Source organism: Rana temporaria, chromosome 3, assembly GCF_905171775.1.
Source record: "Rana temporaria chromosome 3, aRanTem1.1, whole genome shotgun sequence".
Classification (NCBI taxonomy): Eukaryota; Metazoa; Chordata; class Amphibia; order Anura; family Ranidae; genus Rana; species Rana temporaria.
Genome location: NC_053491.1, coordinates 467,046,793 through 467,065,754, shown reverse-complemented (window position 1 = coordinate 467,065,754; position 18,962 = coordinate 467,046,793). Strand labels below are relative to the sequence as shown.

At 48.6% G+C, this 18,962-nt stretch overlaps 1 protein-coding gene across 1 annotated transcript; it reads right to left on the bottom strand.

Annotated features, from left to right (window-relative positions):
• Window positions 1-1,242: 1,242 nt before the first annotated feature.
• Window positions 1,243-15,603, bottom strand: LOC120933583 (zona pellucida sperm-binding protein 3-like). The gene is made up of 8 exons (XM_040346867.1): window positions 15,119-15,603; window positions 7,809-7,921; window positions 5,569-5,672; window positions 5,319-5,496; window positions 5,127-5,247; window positions 4,961-5,052; window positions 3,076-3,242; window positions 1,243-1,502 (listed from the first exon to the last, which is right to left on the bottom strand). The coding sequence occupies exons 1-8, from the start codon at window positions 15,575-15,577 to the stop codon at window positions 1,258-1,260; spliced, it is 1,479 nt and encodes a 492-aa protein (XP_040202801.1). The 5' UTR covers window positions 15,578-15,603; the 3' UTR covers window positions 1,243-1,257.
• Window positions 15,604-18,962: the final 3,359 nt, after the last annotated feature.

The following is an 18,962-nucleotide window of genomic DNA, read 5'->3' as shown; positions in this document are numbered from 1 at the left end:
TTCTTTAAATTTTTAGAAAAGGGGCCCCTTTCAGGGTCTTTCCACTCCTTCCTGATAGTATCAGATACCACCTTGTGGACTGGAAATACTTTAGATTCATCTAACCCCTGGTACATTTTGTCATGCAGAGATAACTGAATTTTTTCCTTTTGAATTTCAAGAGTAGTATAAATTGCAGAAAGTAGATCATCCACTCCCATCTAGGGAGACTTTGTATCTAGAACTTCTACCCCTTTATTCCTCTTCATCTGAATCCATGACTGAGTGAAGAGTACTAGTCCCTTCATCCCCTGAATCCGCCCTCTCTGGAGGAGGAAGCTTTAGGGCACCCAGCGCAGCTTTCCTGCAGAGCCTTCACTCCACTAAGCAGGGAGAAGCTGGGGACTCCGGAGCTCCTTTCCTCACTAGGAAGGGCTGGGATGGCCTCTGCACACCAAGCAGCAAACAGGTACACTTACCCCTCCCTTGGAGAGTGCAGCTCCTCTGGTCCACATGCATGCACTTCCACCATGGCGGAGGAAACACAATAACTGAAGCCATGATGGAAGAGGAGGGTTTTAAAGGATTAGCATGCGTTTCCTAATGAAGAGGCGGAGCTGCACTCTCTCCAAGGTTGTCCTGAAAGGCGATTAGAGAAAAAAGTGGGCTTGGGGCACAGAGCACTGCACCCTGAGCAAAGGTAGCAAATTCTATTCTCGATTCTCCTCCCAGCCAATCAGGTTCGAGTGACAATTTACCAAGGAGTCTCAGGACACTTAGTTCGTCCAGGAGGAGACACAGCCCAGTTCTTCCTCCCCCCCCCCTGCCTCCTAAAGGCAAGCCCTCTAATCACCACATTCCATCGGTCTTCCGTTAGTTTGCTGCCCCCTAATATATTGAGCACCAGCTGCTACTGTCACACCATTAACACCACCTCAGAGAGATTGAGCATTATGCTACTAGCACATGGTAGAATTTTAGTTCTATAGGCCCAACACACTGTTTTTTAAAGGAAACGCTGCTCCTCCATAGATGCAATATAGTAAGGGATAGTGTTGTCACCCCCTGGGGCAAAAGCATTGTTACTGGCAGCATCAGAAAAAACCCTACCAATACAACCATCACTTCCATGGATTTGTATGCTTGTTCTTGGGTTCCAGCTACTCCTAGTCCCAAGCATTATTGGATGCACACTGATGGCACTTAAGACGATGTCAGAAACCACTTGCTACTGCTCTATACAGATTTAGGACACACCACAAGTCAAATTTAAACTCTTTATTTCTCTACAGCTTTGTAAGAACATTTGTTAAGCAGCAGTTTTCCAATCCAAGCAACACCAGCAGGAACAGCCACCAGACTGATAGAAGCCACTGTCACCAAAACCCACCGCGCCAAGGGTTGGGACTCTGAAGCAGTCCTGGAAACACGACTGAGCCCTGTTCTGGGGGCTGGGTGATCCTCTGCGCCGATCACCAGGAGTGGACCAAGAATAGCCTGGCCATGTTTCTCCGAATGATGACCTACAGAAAGATTTGATTCAAGTTAAAAAGTGCCAAAAAAATAAAAGTTTCAGGCCAACAATGAACTGTGGGGAATAATTCTATGTTTGTTTCACACATCTAAGCCCCTCATTAAAACAATGACCATCCCAAATTACATCATGTTGCCATTTTTTTTGAAGTGCAATGAATCTGGCAAATAATTATGGCACAATATAGATTTCTAAGAGGGTCACAATATCTTGGGGGGGGGGGGGGGATCATTTGTTAGGCCTGCAAAGTCACATGCCAGATTCAGAGACTATTGCTGGCCAGCTAGTGTCAAACATTTTAGAAATAAGCTTCAAAGCCTTGTGCCCTTACAAAACCACCCCCCCCCCCCCCAAAAATAAAAAAAAAGCCCTCAGAGTACCAGCCTTGTCACATTCAGCAATTCAGATGCTTACTCCCTCATTACACATGGTAGTTCACCCAACTAGCCTTAATATCATTAAGCGACACATTGGTGTGGATTTACCAAAGTCAAATAGACACTGCAGTTGTACTCTGCAAGGGCATTTTCTCCGGAGCTCTGCAAGTGCACCAACTCTGAAGCACCACTTTCCAAAGAATACCCAATCACATGTAGAAAAAAAAAAAAAAAAAAAAGCATTCTACTTGCACCCAATTGGATGGAAGTGGGCAGAGCCAACCCCCTTTGCATTTAGCAAAGCAACCTAGTTCGTGAAAGGAACCACTACATGCCATCATGGAGTTGCAGGCTTCAACTCTAGAATGATAATTTAAGGAGCATCTCCAAGTGGCCATCTGGAACAGAGCAAGGGTTGGAGGAACAGGCAGTGAAATATTCAATTAGAAGGTGTCCAGTGTGCTGCTGTCCCCTGTATTAGAGATATTTCAGCCGTCAATCCCCTACCACTTGCTGTAGTCAGTGCCACAAGGTCAATTGAGTGCCTTTCACAGCTCTGAGTGCCCAACTTTTTTTTTTTTTTTTTTTAACCACGAGTACCAACACTTTAGTATGGGCCGATACCTACTGCAACAGTTTTGTTTACACATCAGCTGTCAACAGGGAAACCCCACTGACAGCTGAAGGAGTCATCGGTTAAGGACATGGGGGACCCATGCTTAACATTTCAGCTGTCAGAGGGGGGAGGGAACAAATCCCACCAACAGCGGAAAAAACCGAGGCTGAAAGTATCGGAGCATTTGCATTAATACTGAAACTCATGCAAATGCTTATCAGTACAACCCTAAATACTCACCCAGCTCCATTTCCTAGATGCTGAAAGATAGCTAATGAATGAAGCAGGAGCCATAAACAGAGGGGGCAGAACTTGAGTCACCATCCATTCTTAGATCCTGCTTTATAGAAAAATTGAGTTTCTATGAATGGAGGAGCTGGATGGAAAGTGCAGGAAGTCGTTGATAGCTTGTCTGATCAAACAGACCCTGCTGCATTGGAATATTAGTTGGGGCAAGGAAAGCAAAGGGAAGATTTAAGCCGATAGAAGGGGACAGTAGCACAAGTGACAAACCTATCAAGGCGCCTTGTACCAAAATGTGTTTTACTTCTGACCAAAAGTGAGCTTACCAACATGTCTCTTCTGAAGGCCTCTGGGTCTTCCAACTACTCTAGGTCTTCCAGCTCCCTGGGGTCTTCCAAGATTTGCCAAACGGCTGCCCTGAGGCAAGGGTTGTTCACAGGCCCCAGTGACACAGCACTGACAAATGTCACTAGACCCTTCCACTGGGGACCAACTGCAGAGAAAAAGCCCACACAACATGGAGGTATTAGACAATACTAGGGAAGAGAAAAAAAAAAATAGAATTACACCCCCCCCCACTCCACCATGCCCACTAGCATAGGGGGTTGTATCCCCCCCCCCCCCCCCCCATTATCTGTGCCCCTTTCTGATGATCATGTGCTGTCGGAGCGGAGGGAATATTTATTCATCTTCGCTCGCATGTTCTGCCTTGGCTCAAATCCTGGCCAGCTACCTGCCTATTTCCTTGCCTTCCCTGGCAGAGTGATCTTCCTCCGCTCCCCATCCAGTAGTAGCCGGGGCCCGAAGAGTGAGGCCTCGTACACGACTGTTTTCCTTCGACAGAATCCATCAAGAAACTTGGTGGCAGAGCTTTTTTGACGAGAAAAATGGTTGTGTGTATGTTTTTCAATTGAGAAAACTGTAGAGAAACGCGACGAGAAAAAAAAAAAGTTCCCCCCCCCCCCCCTCGACGGGAGTCTCAATTTCCTCGTCGGGCTGGTTTGACGAGAAACACGTTTGTGTGTGCTTCAAAAGCCGCGCATGCTCAGAATAAAGTATGAGACGAGAGCGCACCTTGGTAAAAGTAGTGTTTGTAATGGAGATCGCACATTTGTCACGCTGTAACAGACTGAAAAGTGCAAATCGTTTTACAAAACTTTTACTTAACACGCAGTAACATGAGATTAGCAAAAGCAGCCCCAAGGGTTGTGCCAGTGGAATCGAACTTCCCCTACCGTCGTACATGTTGAACGTCAGCGCGTTTGACAAGATTTGGTCTTGACAGTGTGTACGCAAAGAAAGCTTGTCAAGATTCGACAAGCCCAACAAGGAACTCGTTGAGGAAAACAATGTTTCATTTCCGACGGGTTTCTCGGTCGTGTGTACGAAGCCTAAGACTTGAGAGGCTGTGAGGCAGGCAGCGATGGGCAGAGAGTTGCTGATTGTTGCCATTACTAGTAAAGAAAAAAAATATGTCCCCAGATTTCATTTTTAAAATATGGTCACCTTACCCCATAGCTGTAAGTCAGGGGAGGCTCAGGAGTTGGTGTTAAAGTGGAGGTTCACCCCAAAAATTATTTTTTTTTTACATTAGATTGATGCTCGTTTTGTGAAGGGGAATCGGGTGCTTTTTTTTTTTTACAATCGAAGCAGTACTTACCGTTTTAGAGATGCATCTTCTCCGCCGCTTCCGGGTATGGGCGTTCCTACTTGATTGTCAGGCTTCCGACGGTCGCATACATCGCGTCACGATTTTCCGAAAGTAGCCGAACGTCGGTGCGCAGGCACCGTATAGAGCCGCACCGACGTTCGGCTACTCGTGACGCGATGTATGCGACCGTCGGAAGGCTGTCAAATAGGAATGCCCAGTCCCGAAGACCATACCCGGAAGCGGCGGAGAAGATCACTCTAACGGCAAGTACTGCTTCGATTTAAAAAAAATAAATAAAAAATACCCGATTCCCCTTGACAAAATGAGCATCAATCTAATGTTCAAAAAAAAAAAAAAGTTTTTTGGGTGAAGTCCCGCTTTAAGTGCAAGTCTGCCCTTACCAGTAAAGTGACTGGGAAGGGGGTCTTGTATAGCATTAGAAGTAAGAAAAAAAAAAATTAAGGGTATAAAAGCGTAGATCTGATCTTGGCGCTGAAAAACTCAGCTTGACAATTGCATGCAAGGCAATGGTGTTGTGCTACACCAACAATTCTCCTCACCTGTTGCTGCCTCTGTCATAAGAGCAAGCTTTGTTCACAGAGTTGGGGACTTGGGAGGCAGACACTGCTCTCAAATTGCAAGTAATATAGATCTAGAAAAAATAAATAAAAAAATTAAGCACAGAATTACCCGAAATAAAATATAACAGTAAAGCCAAGTCCTCACCACAGACTCCTTTACTTCCTGGAAGCGGAAAGCTTCGATGGTGAACTGCAGCTTGCCTTGTTGGATCCTTGGAGACCTGAAGGCTGAAGATGTATCATCTCTCATTGCATCCACAAAGCACCTATAAAACATGGTTCAGTTATAGTTCAAGGTGGAGCCTCATTAATAGCCCTACCTGAATGAAGAACATACCCATTGGCTGCAATGAGTTCATAGTGAGGAGTCGAGTTGGGATCAGGAGATATGGTGGCCACACAGGAGTCAACAAACAAGATTAAGCCGACGTGGTTCTGAATGTCTACAGAGGCCTCAATGTTTAAGCTCTGGCCCAATTGGAAGACAGAAGAACTTCTGGGGACACTCCAGTCCTCTGTGGACCCAACAAAAGTGGATTAGAAATTATTCAAGAATCTTGCACTTTTATGAAATGCTCCTCACTTACCATTCATCAGATGCAGGGAAAAGAACAGTTTTTCGTGGGAGGATACTGTGGTGCTGAACGGAGACCAGGTTGGCATGATGGCTTCGCTGCTCACATTGCCATATCTGTAAAAGGCCACGTCTGAGAGGTCAGCTCTTGTATTCAAAACTCAAGTACAATGGCATACCTCCCAACTGTCCCGGATTCCGCGGGATCCTCCCGCAATTCAAAGTCTTTCCCAGGGTCCTGCGGACTAGACTAGGATCCCGGTAAACAGGGCCCGGGCGCAACATAACGTGCCTCCATGTTTGCGTTCCACCGCCATGTTTGGTGTCCGGTTCCCTGTGATTGGGCGCATGGGGGTCATGTGGGGCTGGCCTGTCATTGATCGTCTAGAAGTCCCGCCTCTGCACATGACCGCTATACGCCCAATGACAGTGCGATGGGAAATACGGAGCAGGCTACAGTCAAATGGCGCAGGCGGGACAGAGGAATATGCACAGGTAAAAGAACCAACCCCCCCCCCCCCCGCTCAACAACTTTGATTCTCGCCCCAACCCCCCCCGGTCTACAACTTTGATCCCCGCGACACCCCCCCCCCGCATTTGATTTTCTAAATGTTGGGAGGTATGCAATGGATTGAGAAGACACATTGTAGCTATAGGATTTAGTTTTAAGAAACCAGGTCAAACTACATGATTGTAGGCAGGTGCAGTCTAAAATTCTCAACTGCATGTGGCGCTCAATTGCATCAGGAAGCAACGTCAAGAGGACTTGATGCTTCCTTGTTGAAACATGGCATGCTGTCAAACATTCTCTTGCGACTTCTGAACCAGTTCCCAGCTGGTTGTTGCAGCATCCAACCCCTTGAGCTTCTCCAGGAACGTGTGCCATGGGAATATGGAGTACTAGTCAAGAGGAACATGGTTCCTCTATGGTTTCCTGCGGAAGCCATCTGATTGGATGCCGATCCTCTAGGTCAGCGTTTCTCAACTCCAGTCCTCAAGGTGCCCCAACAGGTCATGTTTTCAGGATTTCCCTCAGATGAAACAGCTGTGGTAATTACCAAGGCAGTGAAGCTGATTAAACCTGTGCAAAATAATGGAAAGCCCGAACACATGACCTGTTGGGGAACCTTGAGGACTGGAGTTGAGAAACACTGGTCTAGGTGACCTTGATGGCCATCTTGGGTCAGGCAGATTATATTTAAGACCCTGGCTCCAGGGCTTGATACACATTTCATATCCAACAGGGACAGCACATGGACATCATCCTTCCTGGAAGCCTCCCCATTTAGTCACAGACCAGCCAGGCCACACTATCCCAAGACAGCCGGTCTTGGATTCTCCAAAAGCATCTGTTACACCGTTCTCCACAACATTCTGTGAGTGCCAGGGCCTTTTCACCCTCAAATAGGTGCTAGAACCCAGCCACGATGCCCCAAAACCACTCCCCCAAATCTAGTCAAACAGTGGGTGTGGTCAATCAAATTTCATGACCAGTAGGAGGGTCTTAGAGGGGCATTAAATACCAGGAGTGCAATACACAGAGTGCAGAGCTGTCACTTGTAAACACAGAAATCAGACTTCTGTGTTAATAAGTGATTGTGGTGAGCAGGAACCAAAGGGTCTGAGCCAGAGGTGGTGGAACCGAGTTCCCCCTGAAAAAAAGCCCTGGTGAGCGCACTGGTCAGGTTGTCTTCCTACCAGGGAGTTGTGCTTGTTTGGACTTTATTACAATACAGTTCTGTTGGCAAATCTAAAACTCAAGGGTTTACTGCCACTGCACCTCCCCACATACTTGGCAGCAATGACCCACAGCAGCCAAACCAGTTTTAAAGATAGGACAGTTAATGGATTTAGTTTTACTTCCAAGTAGACATGTGCAATTCGTTTTGTTTCTAATTCGTTTTTTTACGAAAATTCGTTAATTACGAATTTTCGTATTTACAAATTTTTTATATACGAATTTTCGTATTTTCAAAAATTCGTATTTACGAATTTTCGTATTTCCGTTTTTTTACGAATGTTTCAATTTTCGTAATTCGGATATACGAAATTTCAAAATTTCGAAAATTGAAAAATGTTTCAATTTTCGAAATTTCGTATTTCCGAATATTTTCGCCTTTCGAAAATTGGAAAATTGAAAAATTCGAAATGTCAAAAAAAATGTTTTCGTTATTTTAGTGGGATTACCACTGCCCTTCTAGACCTCATGCCAAAAGGTCAACAAATATATCCATCGTCATTGAATGGACTTACCTTGAATAAATACATTTGATTGGAACCACAGCTGGGTTAGAACGGACGATGACTCCATTAGCCAATGGACTGTAGGTCAGGATGCTGGAGTAGATCACGTAGTCCGAGGTCACCTGTTGAAATCAGATTATGAAAGAAAAAGTCAGGATGGAGAGCAGGGAAAGGAGCCTTCCTTGGTTTTAATGAATAGAAAGTCAGTGATCAGCATCAAGCATCGACTCCATTAGAGAGAAAAAAAAAAAACAGGGTTGTACTTGGCTGACGTGTCCCGCCACTGACAATATTAAAAGGGTCCCACAATGGGAGCAGAGGGCCCCGGTCAACCCCCCCCCCCCCCTTTAAAGATTTCTTGCATCAAGGTTTTAGTTACAAATGGGTTGAGGTTCTGCACTGTCCTAGGGTGACAATATTGATCTTCAATAAAGTAAAATAAGCATTGGTGGACAGGATGAGTGTCACTGCTAGGAACACATTCATATATGCTTTTAATAAACTTGAGACAAAATTGTTAATTACAGGTCTTGTTCCCCCCAGCCTAATTGAACATAGTAGCAGCAGACTGATGAGTGCATCGGTCACACTGCTCTCCTCCAATCAGCATTTTCCTTGCACTTCAGCACCAGTTTCTTTTGTGTGCTGCTTCAGCCCGAGTTCTGCCGTGGAGTGCAAGAGGAGAACTCAAACTCCAACTGCTTGCACAAAATAGGTTTGAAGAGTTTGTTACCCCCAACACTTCATATTCCTGCTGTACCATGTACTTGTACGATACCGTTCTTTTTTTGCTTCCTTTTTCGTGAAATCAATGGTGTTCCTGCCAGTCTCTGCTTTCCTATTCAAAACTGACCACACTAAGCAGGAGAACACTAGCCGTGCTGGAAACTCAGCCTGCTCTACTTCAATGATCACACTTGTCCTGACAACCCCCCCTGCCCCCCCCCCCCAGCTGCACAGCCATTCACTAGGAAGATCAGTCTGCTGCTTCTCCTCTCCCAGCTCTTATGAAGCCAAGAACAGAGGGAATGCATGAACGTTAAAAAAAAATAAAAAATTACACACTTTTTATATCTATGCCAACATTTTTATTTCCATTTTAAACTGAATGCGTTGTTTTACAAGGTAAACGTTTACAATGACTTTAATGATTTAGCAAGGATTACAGAGCTGCAATAAATGTGGGTTTCGCATCAGTCGGTAAATCTCCCCTCTGGCTCTAAACACGTGAAAAACAAAAAAAAAAAAAACACCCCACCCATTGGAATCAATGCATCCATGGAGCTGCGGTGGCTCAACACGATTGGCACTGCGCTGACAAGCCATTCACCTCTGCAGCTAGGGGTTCGGATCCCGGTCTCGGCTACATCTGAATTGAGTTTGGTGGTCTCAGCCCGGCTCCCGGTGGGTGTGCTATGCGAGGTAAGCTTGCGCTTAGTACGCCCACCCCCCCTCCCACAAAAAACACCACACTTACATGCACTCAAAATTGGTTAACATGCACGCACTTTGACCACACGGTCTCTAAAAAGAGAGGCGAAGGACTAACGGGGCTGGTTGAGCGGGCTAGATCCTCTCACTCCCTTGTAGGGAGTCCCTCTGCCCCGTTGGGATTCAAAGCGGAGCAGGTAGGGCGGGCTGTGTGGGAGGACCCCCTCACACACCTGCCATTGCCACCCGGGGCATGGAGAAAGGTGGCAGATTGCCTCTGGGGGAGGCCTGCCTACCAGAGGCGTCCCTAGGGGGGGGCCAGAGGGGGCCCTGACCCCCCCCAACATCATGCTGTGCCCCACCATGTGCCCCCCCCAAAAAAAAAAAAACATTTTTTTTTTTTTTGGAATTTTTGTATTTTGCTCCCTGAGAGGGAGAGCGCCCCCAGTCAGCTCTGCGGGGGATTCCTCCCCCTCCCTCTGCTGGCCAACACTGCATAATGCGAGCGCTCACACAACCAGATATTCTAGCCTGGGCCGTGTTTAAGTGTGTGCACTGCAGACTGCAGTACACTGTAATCACTGAACTATATTATCTCCATCCCTTCTCTCCCCCCCGATCTGTCTCCCTCCCCCTCTCCTGTTCTTTCAAAACATTCACAATTTACTTTCACTTTCAGTTAGGCAGATAATATACGGTGCAAATTTCTTTCCTGCATCCACAGATTGCAGGAAAGAAACTTGCATGATTCTCCCATCAACAGATGTGACAGGGGAATATCCCTCCTGCCCAGCAATTATATTCTCCCGACAAACAGTGATTATCACCAGTGACTATACAGCAACCACTAGTGATAATTATAAGAGAATCTGCTCATTAATGGTTAAAATCTCAGCCAGTTTATGCTGAACCAGCTGAGATTTAAACTGTCTATGGCTGGTCTTGGCTCTTAGGCAGCCCATACATTGATTAGCACTGTGGAGTGTCGGCTTCCTGGCGTGATCGGGCATGTGGGATTTCAAACACACCCGAGCCCATCTCTATTGGTTGTAGACAGTTGAGCTCCCTGCAGGTTGCTTAGCAGCAGTGGACCCTTCTCTGACATGCTGATCGGGATGCAATCCAGGTGATGCTCTTAGTCAAATCCTAGTCATAAATATCAGTGATTTTATTGATCAAAGCCCACACTTTACAGGCATAGAGCCCACATGGCTGCTGATCATACGGTTGATTATATTTATGTGGTTGTACTCTTGATGCTAATAAATACTGTGTTTATTAGATCTGACTGGGAGCATCACCTGGATCACATCCCGATCAGCATGTCAACAGAGAAGGTTATACAGCATTACTGCTGCTAGGTGACCAGCTGGGGGCTTGGCTCTCTATAACCAATAGTGCCAGCCTTCCCCTGCATGCACCCATAATGTCACCAGCACTAGGTCCTAATAGACTGCCGCCGCTGCCAAGGAGACAGACGCCAGACCAGCGCTGTAAATAGCAGGGACAGGACAGCTGGGGATCCCCACTGTGGCAGAACACCAGGGCCCGGTGGCAAGACAACCTTTGCAACCCTGATGGTTCTTCCACTGCTTTGGACCCTTATGTTTTCTTGTTGTGCTGGTGACATATCTCTTGTTTTCTGCCACCCTGGGGGGCCCCAGTATAGTAGGAAGGGAGCTCACTGCAGAACATGTGAAAGGGCCCATAGTGGGATCGTAGTAAAGGGCCCCAGGAGATATATATATATATATATATATATATAAATAATTGCATTTTATAGTTGGCCCCCCTACCTTTGTCCCTGTCCCCCCATGTGCCCCCCCTAAATATGAAAGCTGGAGACGCCACTGCTGCCTACTCCCAACTCCTGCAGTCCGGCTCATCTTTCGAATACACGCACAAAATACACTTAAAAAAAAAAAGAAAAAAAAAAGAATCAATGCATCCAGATTAGGGGGCCAGACGTATGGAGTGCCCCTGATGGACAGTCCGCCACTGCCAGGAGATATGAATTAACTCAAATAGTTCACAATGCAGCCAACAGAAGCTGTGCATGCAGTTACTTCACGTAAACCAATGTTTAATGGGGTTGTAAAGGTTCATCCAGGGCCGGCCCTACCATGGGACCCGATGGTACCATTGTACCAGGCAGCACTTTCATGGGGGCAACCTACCCACACGCCATCCCATTCCGCCAGCTCCACTCTCCACTCCACTGTGGGACTAATTGCCGCCCGACCGCTCCGCTCCACTGTGGGGTTAATTGCATGAATAGAGCCATAACAGATCCTTTGTATACTCCTATATACACATGTATAGAGCCATGATAGGTCCACTTTAGTTATCATGATATAAAATAATGGATGTGGGGGCATTTTGGTGAACGTAATTTTTTTGGGGGGGGCAGCATTTCATTGTTGGTACCAGGCAGCACAATGTCTTGGGCCGGCACTGGGTTAATCTTTTATTTTCTAAATAGGTCCCTTTAAGCCAGTGCATTGTTGGGTCACTTACCTTTTCCCCTTGTAAATGTCCCCCCCCCTCCCTTGTCTGAAGGTCTCATTTCCTGTTCCTCCTCAGTAAGCTTACCCTCATCATCCAAGCCGTTCTGGCTGGGGGTTAGTCAGCGTGCTCGCCCCCTCCCTTGGGACAACATCCCTGCGGGGAGACTGTTGACAAGGGAACTACAAGGGATGTAGTCCCAAGGGAGGGGGCGAGCGCGCTGACTTACCCAGAATGGCTCGGATGATGGGGCAAGCTTACTGAGGAGAAACAGGAAGTGAAAAATTCAGACAAAAAAAAAAAAAGCCAAGTGAATCAATGGACTAGCTTAAAGGAACCTATTTAGAAAATAAAACAAACTTTTACAACCCCTTTAAGCCATTATGACCTCAAGTCCTGAAAGTTCCCCTTCAATCTGATGGCTTCCAGACTTTGACCCATTCAACATGTATGCTGCACGATCCTAAAGCAATATGATCTGAAAGACAGCTAGACAAGTGGCATTGTACGTGGTCGGTCAGCAATGGTCACTCCTAGATTTCTCAAGACAGGTTCCCTTCCAATTAAACCCTACACTGAATTTTTTTGAAGCCGCCATTGCTAAAACTGCTACCCAACTGGCAATCATGCGGATAGATTACATGAAACTCTGAAGAACAGGTATGCGTCATGTCAAATCAATCTGACCTCCAGGCTTCCCTCTGTTGTACAGGTTTCCGCACTCTGAGCTTCTCACAATGTAGATTATAAGGTGCTGCAAGTCAGAGAGCCTCATATCCTGGCTGGCAGAACATTTAGAAAGGGACACGTTGAAGGCCTAGAGAAGAAAAAATGCAGTGTGCAACACTAACCACCCAGCGAGTGTATGGGCATGGACCATAAAGTGGGCATTACTTTAGTGCTTAGCGTTGTAGTGTGGCATGTCTTCCCCCCCACATTTATTTCGTTTTAGACCATAGCGGGCCTGGGGGTGCACTGAAGAGAAGTGGGTCAAGAGTAATCCCCAGCACATGAGGGAGGTCAGTGGATGCATTAATAACGCCCCAGCATTGGGTGGAGGTGGGGGGGGGGGTGATTGGATGCTCTAATAAGCCCCCCAGCATTGGGTGGGGGGGTCATTGGATGCTCCAATAAGCCCTCCAGCATTGGGTGGGGGGGGTCATTGGATGCTCCAATAAGCCCTCCAGCATTGGGTGGGGGGGTCATTGGATGCTCCAATAAGCCCCAAGCATTGGGTGGAGGGGGTCATTGGATGCTCCAATAAGCCCCCAGCATTGGGTGGAGGGTCATTGGATGCTCCAATAAGCCCCCAGCATTGGGTGGAGGGGGGGGGTCATTGGATGCTCCAATAAGCCCCCAGCATTGGGTGGGGGGGGGGGGGGGTCATTGGATGCTCCAATAAGCCCCCAGCATTGGGTGGAGGGGGGGGTCATTGGATGCTCCAATAAGCCCCCAGCATTGGGTGGAGGGGGGGGGTCATTGGATGCTCCAATAAGCCCCCAGCATTGGGTGGAGGGGGGGGGGGGTCATTGGATGCTCCAATAAGCCCCCAGCATTGGGTGGAGGGGGGGGGTCATTGGATGCTCCAATAAGCCCCCAGCATTGGGTGGAGGGGGGGGGGTCATTGGATGCTCCAATAAGCCCCCAGCATTGGGTGGAGGGGGGGGGGGTCATTGGATGCTCCAATAAGCCCCCAGCATTGGGTGGAGGGGGGGGGGTCATTGGATGCTCCAATAAGCCCCCAGCATTGGGTGGATGGGGGGGGGTCATTGGATGCTCCAATAAGCCCCCAGCATTGGGTGGATGGGGGGGGGGTCATTGGATGCTCCAATAAGCCCCCAGCATTGGGTGGAGGGGGGGTCATTGGATGCTCCAATAAGCCCCCAGCATTGGGTGGAGGGGGGGGGTCATTGGATGCTCCAATAAGCCCCCAGCATTGGGTGGAGGGGGGGGGTCATTGGATGCTCCAATAAGCCCCCAGCATTGGGTGGAGGGGGGGGGGGTCATTGGATGCTCCAATAAGCCCCCAGCATTGGGTGGAGGGGGGGGGTCATTGGATGCGCCAATAAGCCCCCAGCATTGGGTGGAGGGGGGGTCATTGGATGCGCCAATAAGCCCCCAGCATTGGGTGGAGGGGGGGTCATTGGATGCTCCAATAAGCCCCCAGCATTGGGTGGAGGGGGGGTCATTGGATGCTCCAATAAGCCCCCAGCATTGGGTGGAGGGGGGGTCATTGGATGCTCCAATAAGCCCCCAGCATTGGGGGGAGGGGGGGTCATTGGATGCTCCAATAAGCCCCCAGCATTGGGTGGAGGGGGGGTCATTGGATGCTCCAATAAGCCCCCAGCATTGGGTGGAGGGGGGGTCATTGGATGCTCCAATAAGCCCCCAGCATTGAGTGGAGGGGGGGGGGTCATTGGATGCTCCAATAAGCCCCCAGCATTGGGTGGAGGGGGGGTCATTGGATGCTCCAATAAGCCCCCAGCATTGGGTGGAGGGGGGGTCATTGGATGCTCCAATAAGCCCCCAGCATTGGGTGGAGGGGGGGTCATTGGATGCTCCAATAAGCCCCCAGCATTGGGTGGAGGGGGGGTCATTGGATGCTCCAATAAGCCCCCAGCATTGGGTGGAGGGTCATTGGATGTTCCAATAAGCCCCCAGCATTGGGTGGAGGGTCATTGGATGCTCCAATAAGCCCCCAGCATTGGGTGGAGGGTCATTGGATGCTCCAATAAGCCCCCAGCATTGGGTGGAGGTGGGGGGGGGGTCATTGGATGCTCCAATAAGCCCCCAGCATTGGGTGGAGGTAGGGGGGGGGTCATTGGATGCTCCAATAAGCCCCCAGCATTGGGTGGAGGTAGGGGGGGGGGTCATTGGATGCGCCAATAAGTCCCCAGCATTGGGTGGAGGTAGGGGGGGGGTCACTGGATGCTCCAATAAGCCCCCAGCATTGGGTGGAGGTAGGGGGGGGGTCATTGGATGCTCCAATAAGCCCCCAGCATTGGGTGGAGGTGGGGGGTCATTGGATGCGCCAATAAGTCCCCAGCATTGGGTGGAGGTAGGGGGGGGGGGTCATTGGATGCTCCAATAAGCCCCCAGCATTGGGTGGCGGGGTCATTGGATGCTCCAACAAGCCTCAGCAAAATGCACCTTCGTCTGAGTTGGCAACAATCCTTGCACCGGCCCTGAGAATCCCTCCTGTGTTTAGGTATGGGCAAGGCGTTCTATAGCCCTGCCCTAGGGGGGGGGGGGGACCACACCACTTCACCATTAATACAGGCCAGTGAGTGAATGTGGGCGCCAAGACCGATAATTGGCCCGATAATACTTTAGTAGCAAAGTGGAATAAATGGAAGCCATAGACTGGCTCGAACATCACTCACCTGTAAAGTGTTGCCGCAGTCCTGGATGTTGTTGGAGAAGAGGATGGTGGTGTCATTGCTCTGCTTGGGCTCACAGGACTGGGATCCCAGGCTCAGCTCAGAGGGTTGCACCAACATACCATTTTCATAGAAGTCCCTGTTAACTATCACCTCAATGGTGTCCACTGTACATTGGATGCTGATAGGGGAACTGGGGGGCTCCTGCACCATCTGTCGGGGAAGGGCCCCACTAAACAAATGACTGGGTCCTCTCCTATACTGGGTGCTACCTCTGAGAGAGCCCAGTCCCACCAGCGGGCGAACAACACTCTCTCTATTGGCCCCTCTAGGAGAGCCTTGAGCAGGGATGGGTCTCTTGTAATTCTGCCACCAATCTGCCTGGCGCTGCTGCCTTACCGGAGCGCCACCAAACACCGGCCCACAAACCAGCACCACCAGAACCCACATTTCCAAAGCCATCCTGACCCCAGACAGCACTATGGAAGGGAAGAAAAGGACCTGCCCTTTATACCCCTCCCAGCAGACACAACACTCCCCAGCTGGGCCAGATCATGATAAGCCTGTGCAACTGGACCGACTGCCAGCAAAACCTTCTTCTGAAAACTTTTAGTTTTCATCCTCTAAGTTTAAAAAAAATAACAAAAAAACCTTTCTAATAAATGTTAACATGAAAAAATAAGACAAACAGTATACATAATAAAAAATAAAACAGAAATGGATATAACAGCAGCCAGTAAGAAATGCAGGCCAGTTGTCCATAGGGACCAGAACCCTTTTTTAACCACTTGCTGTCCAGAACTTTTTTGGAACTTTTTGTTTACAAGTTTAAATTTGTATTTTTTTGCTAGAAAATGACTTAGAACCCCCAAACATTATATATATATATTTACCCATGAGAATAAAATCGTTGCAATATTTTTACAAAATGTTTACAATATTTTTACCAATATTAGTCCTTCAAACGCGATTTTTTTTTTGCAAAAAATACACTTTTTTGAAAAAAACACACGAAAGTTTACCTATTTTTTTGTACACTGTGAAAGATGATGTTACGCTGCGTAAATAGATACCTAACATGTCACGCTTTAAAATTGTGCACGATTGTTGAATGGCGACAACCTACAATACTTAAAGGTCTCCATAGGCAACGTTTTAAAACATTTTACAGGTTACCGGTCTAGAGTTAGGCTGCTTTCACATTGCAGCGTGGAGCCGCGGTGACGGTATAGCCGCAGCCATTTGCTAGCGGTGAGGTTTTAACCCCCGCTAGCGGCCGAAAAAGGGTTAATACCGCGTTGCGGGCGGTATTACCGCGCTTTCCCATTGATTTCAATGGGAAGGCGCGGTATAGGAGCGGTGAACACACCGCTGCTATACCGCGGTAAAGATGCGGCTAGCAGGACTTTTGGTGCGCTCCTTCAGGCTTTCACATTGAACACTGCAGGGCATGATTTTTCATGCGGTATAGCAGCGCTATTTTTAGCGCTGTACCGCATGAAAAACGCCCCAGTGTGCAAGGGGCCTTACAGAGGAGGTTTAGTGCGAGAATTATTGCTCTCGCTCTAACAATCGCGGTGATACCTTACATGTGTGGTTTGCACACTGTTTTCATATGCTGGCCATAAATCTATCTATGGTCGCCGCTGCTGCCCCCTATTGTTGGGCGCCGGGCATCTAAATTACAGCAGCGGGGGTGTTTTTGGAAGCACCTGATTAGGGCCGTGGGCTCTAATAGGCATCCTGATAAGAGCCATATGGTCTAATAAGCTTCCAAAATGGTAAACAGCAGGTGCAATGTTTACTCAGTGCTGTGTAAGGCTCGATTCACACCTATTCATGTTGCTTTTGAGCGTTTTTGCAGTACTTTTCGCGGTGCTTGCTGCGTTTTTTGACTTGCGTTTTTACTGCGTTTTTTACCGCGATTTGCGTTTTAATTTTTTTTACATCAATTTACATTTTTTTACATTTCATTAAAAAAACAGGTAAAAAAAACGCAAATCGCTGCAAAAACGCGTCAAAATCATGGTAAGAACGCGGTACTTGCGTTTTGGATGCGGGTCCATTGACTTCTATTACATGCAAAACGCTGCTTTTTGCGGAAAAAAAGTCCCCGACCCTTTTCAAAAACGCAGAGACACAAATAAGCATTGATGTGAACATGTTCCATATGAAACCATGTTAAAAAATTTCCCTGCATTTCTGCAAAATGCACCGATGGATCGCACAAATGTTTGGATTTTAAAACAACAGCCTGTCATCACACAATTCCCTTCGGATAATCCGATTGTGTGTACGAGGCTTTAGTCCTTGAGGCTGGGTTCACACCATTTGGGAATTGAAATGCAGTTCCCCACATCCATGGGGCAATAGCAGGAGATTTTGACAAGCTCTATTTGGAGCCGGTTCACATATCTCCGCAGCGGGTCCGGTGCGATTTGCACAGGAGTCCTGTGCGTCTTTTGGTCCATTTCAGGTCCAAATTCAGCCCAAAATTTGGGCTGAAATCGGACCTGAAACAGTGAACCAGGACGCACCAGACCCCTGCTGTGAGCCACACAGAGCTGATCTGCTCTATACGCTTACTACGCAAGCTGCGTAGGGCAGTGCAAATTACTCGAGGCCCCGCCTCCCCCTCGTGGGTGAAGGGGCAGCGCCGGTGGAATGGGAGTCCTTCTCCCAGCGATCGTGGAGGGGAAGAGAGAGGGGGCCGCCCGGATATTTAGAGTGCAGCGCACGCAGGGAGCACAGCGATAACAGTGTTCCCGCCGCTCGCTGTCAGATACAGCCCCTCCTCCTGGTCCCGGGACTTTGATAGACAGATCACCTGTCCGATCCCGGTGACGGGTGATCTGTCAATCAAAGTTCCCTGGCCAGGGGGCAGGGCTGTATATGACGTTGAGCGTGGGAACACGGCAATTGAAATGAAAGGTGTTATCGCTGTGTTCCCTGCGCTGTGCGCTGATCGTCTAGGCCGCTCTCCTGTTCCTCTCCTGCACAGGTAGGCTGAATGGTGGGCACAAAGCTGCATTTGGTGGGCACTGGGCACAATGCTGCATTTGGTGGGCACAAGGCTGCATTTGGTGGGAACTGGGCACAAGGCTGTATTGGTGGGCACAAGGCTGCATCATGGTGGGCACTGGGCACAAGGCTGCATTTGGTGGGCACAAGGCTGCAGTTGGTGGTCACTGGGCACAAGGCTGCATTTGGTGGGTACAAGGCTGCATTGGGTGGGCACAAGGCTGTATTGGTGGGCACAAGGCTGCATCATGGTGGGCATTGGGCACAAGGCTGCATTTGGTGGGCACAAGGCTGCATTTGGTGGGCACTGGGAACAAGGCTGCATTGGTGGGCACAAGGCTGTATTTGTTGGGCACTGGGAACAAGGCTGCATGGTGTGCACTGGGCACAAGGCTGCATGGTGGGCACAAGGCTGGATGGTGGGAACTGGGCACAAGCATGGTGGGCACAAGGTTGCATTGTGGGCACTATGCACAAGGCTGCATGGTGTGTACTGGGCACAGGCATGGTGGGCACAAGGTTGCATTGTGGGCACTGTGCACAAGGCTGCATGGTGTGCACTGGGCACAAGGCTGCATGGTGTACACTGGGCACAAGGCTAATGGCTTACATAGCTCACGGCATCACGGGTCAGGTAGAGGGCCCCTTAGCAGAATTTTGCTTAGGGCCCCAGGGAGGTCAGGATCGGCACTGGAGCCACATGTGGCTCATATGTGAACCCAGCCTAATGCAAGTTACTAGTACTTAATACAAGTGCTTAATGCAAGTACTGAGTTAGCACCCTGCGTAAAGGCAACCTGCTAATTTTAAATAAGCTGGCAGCACA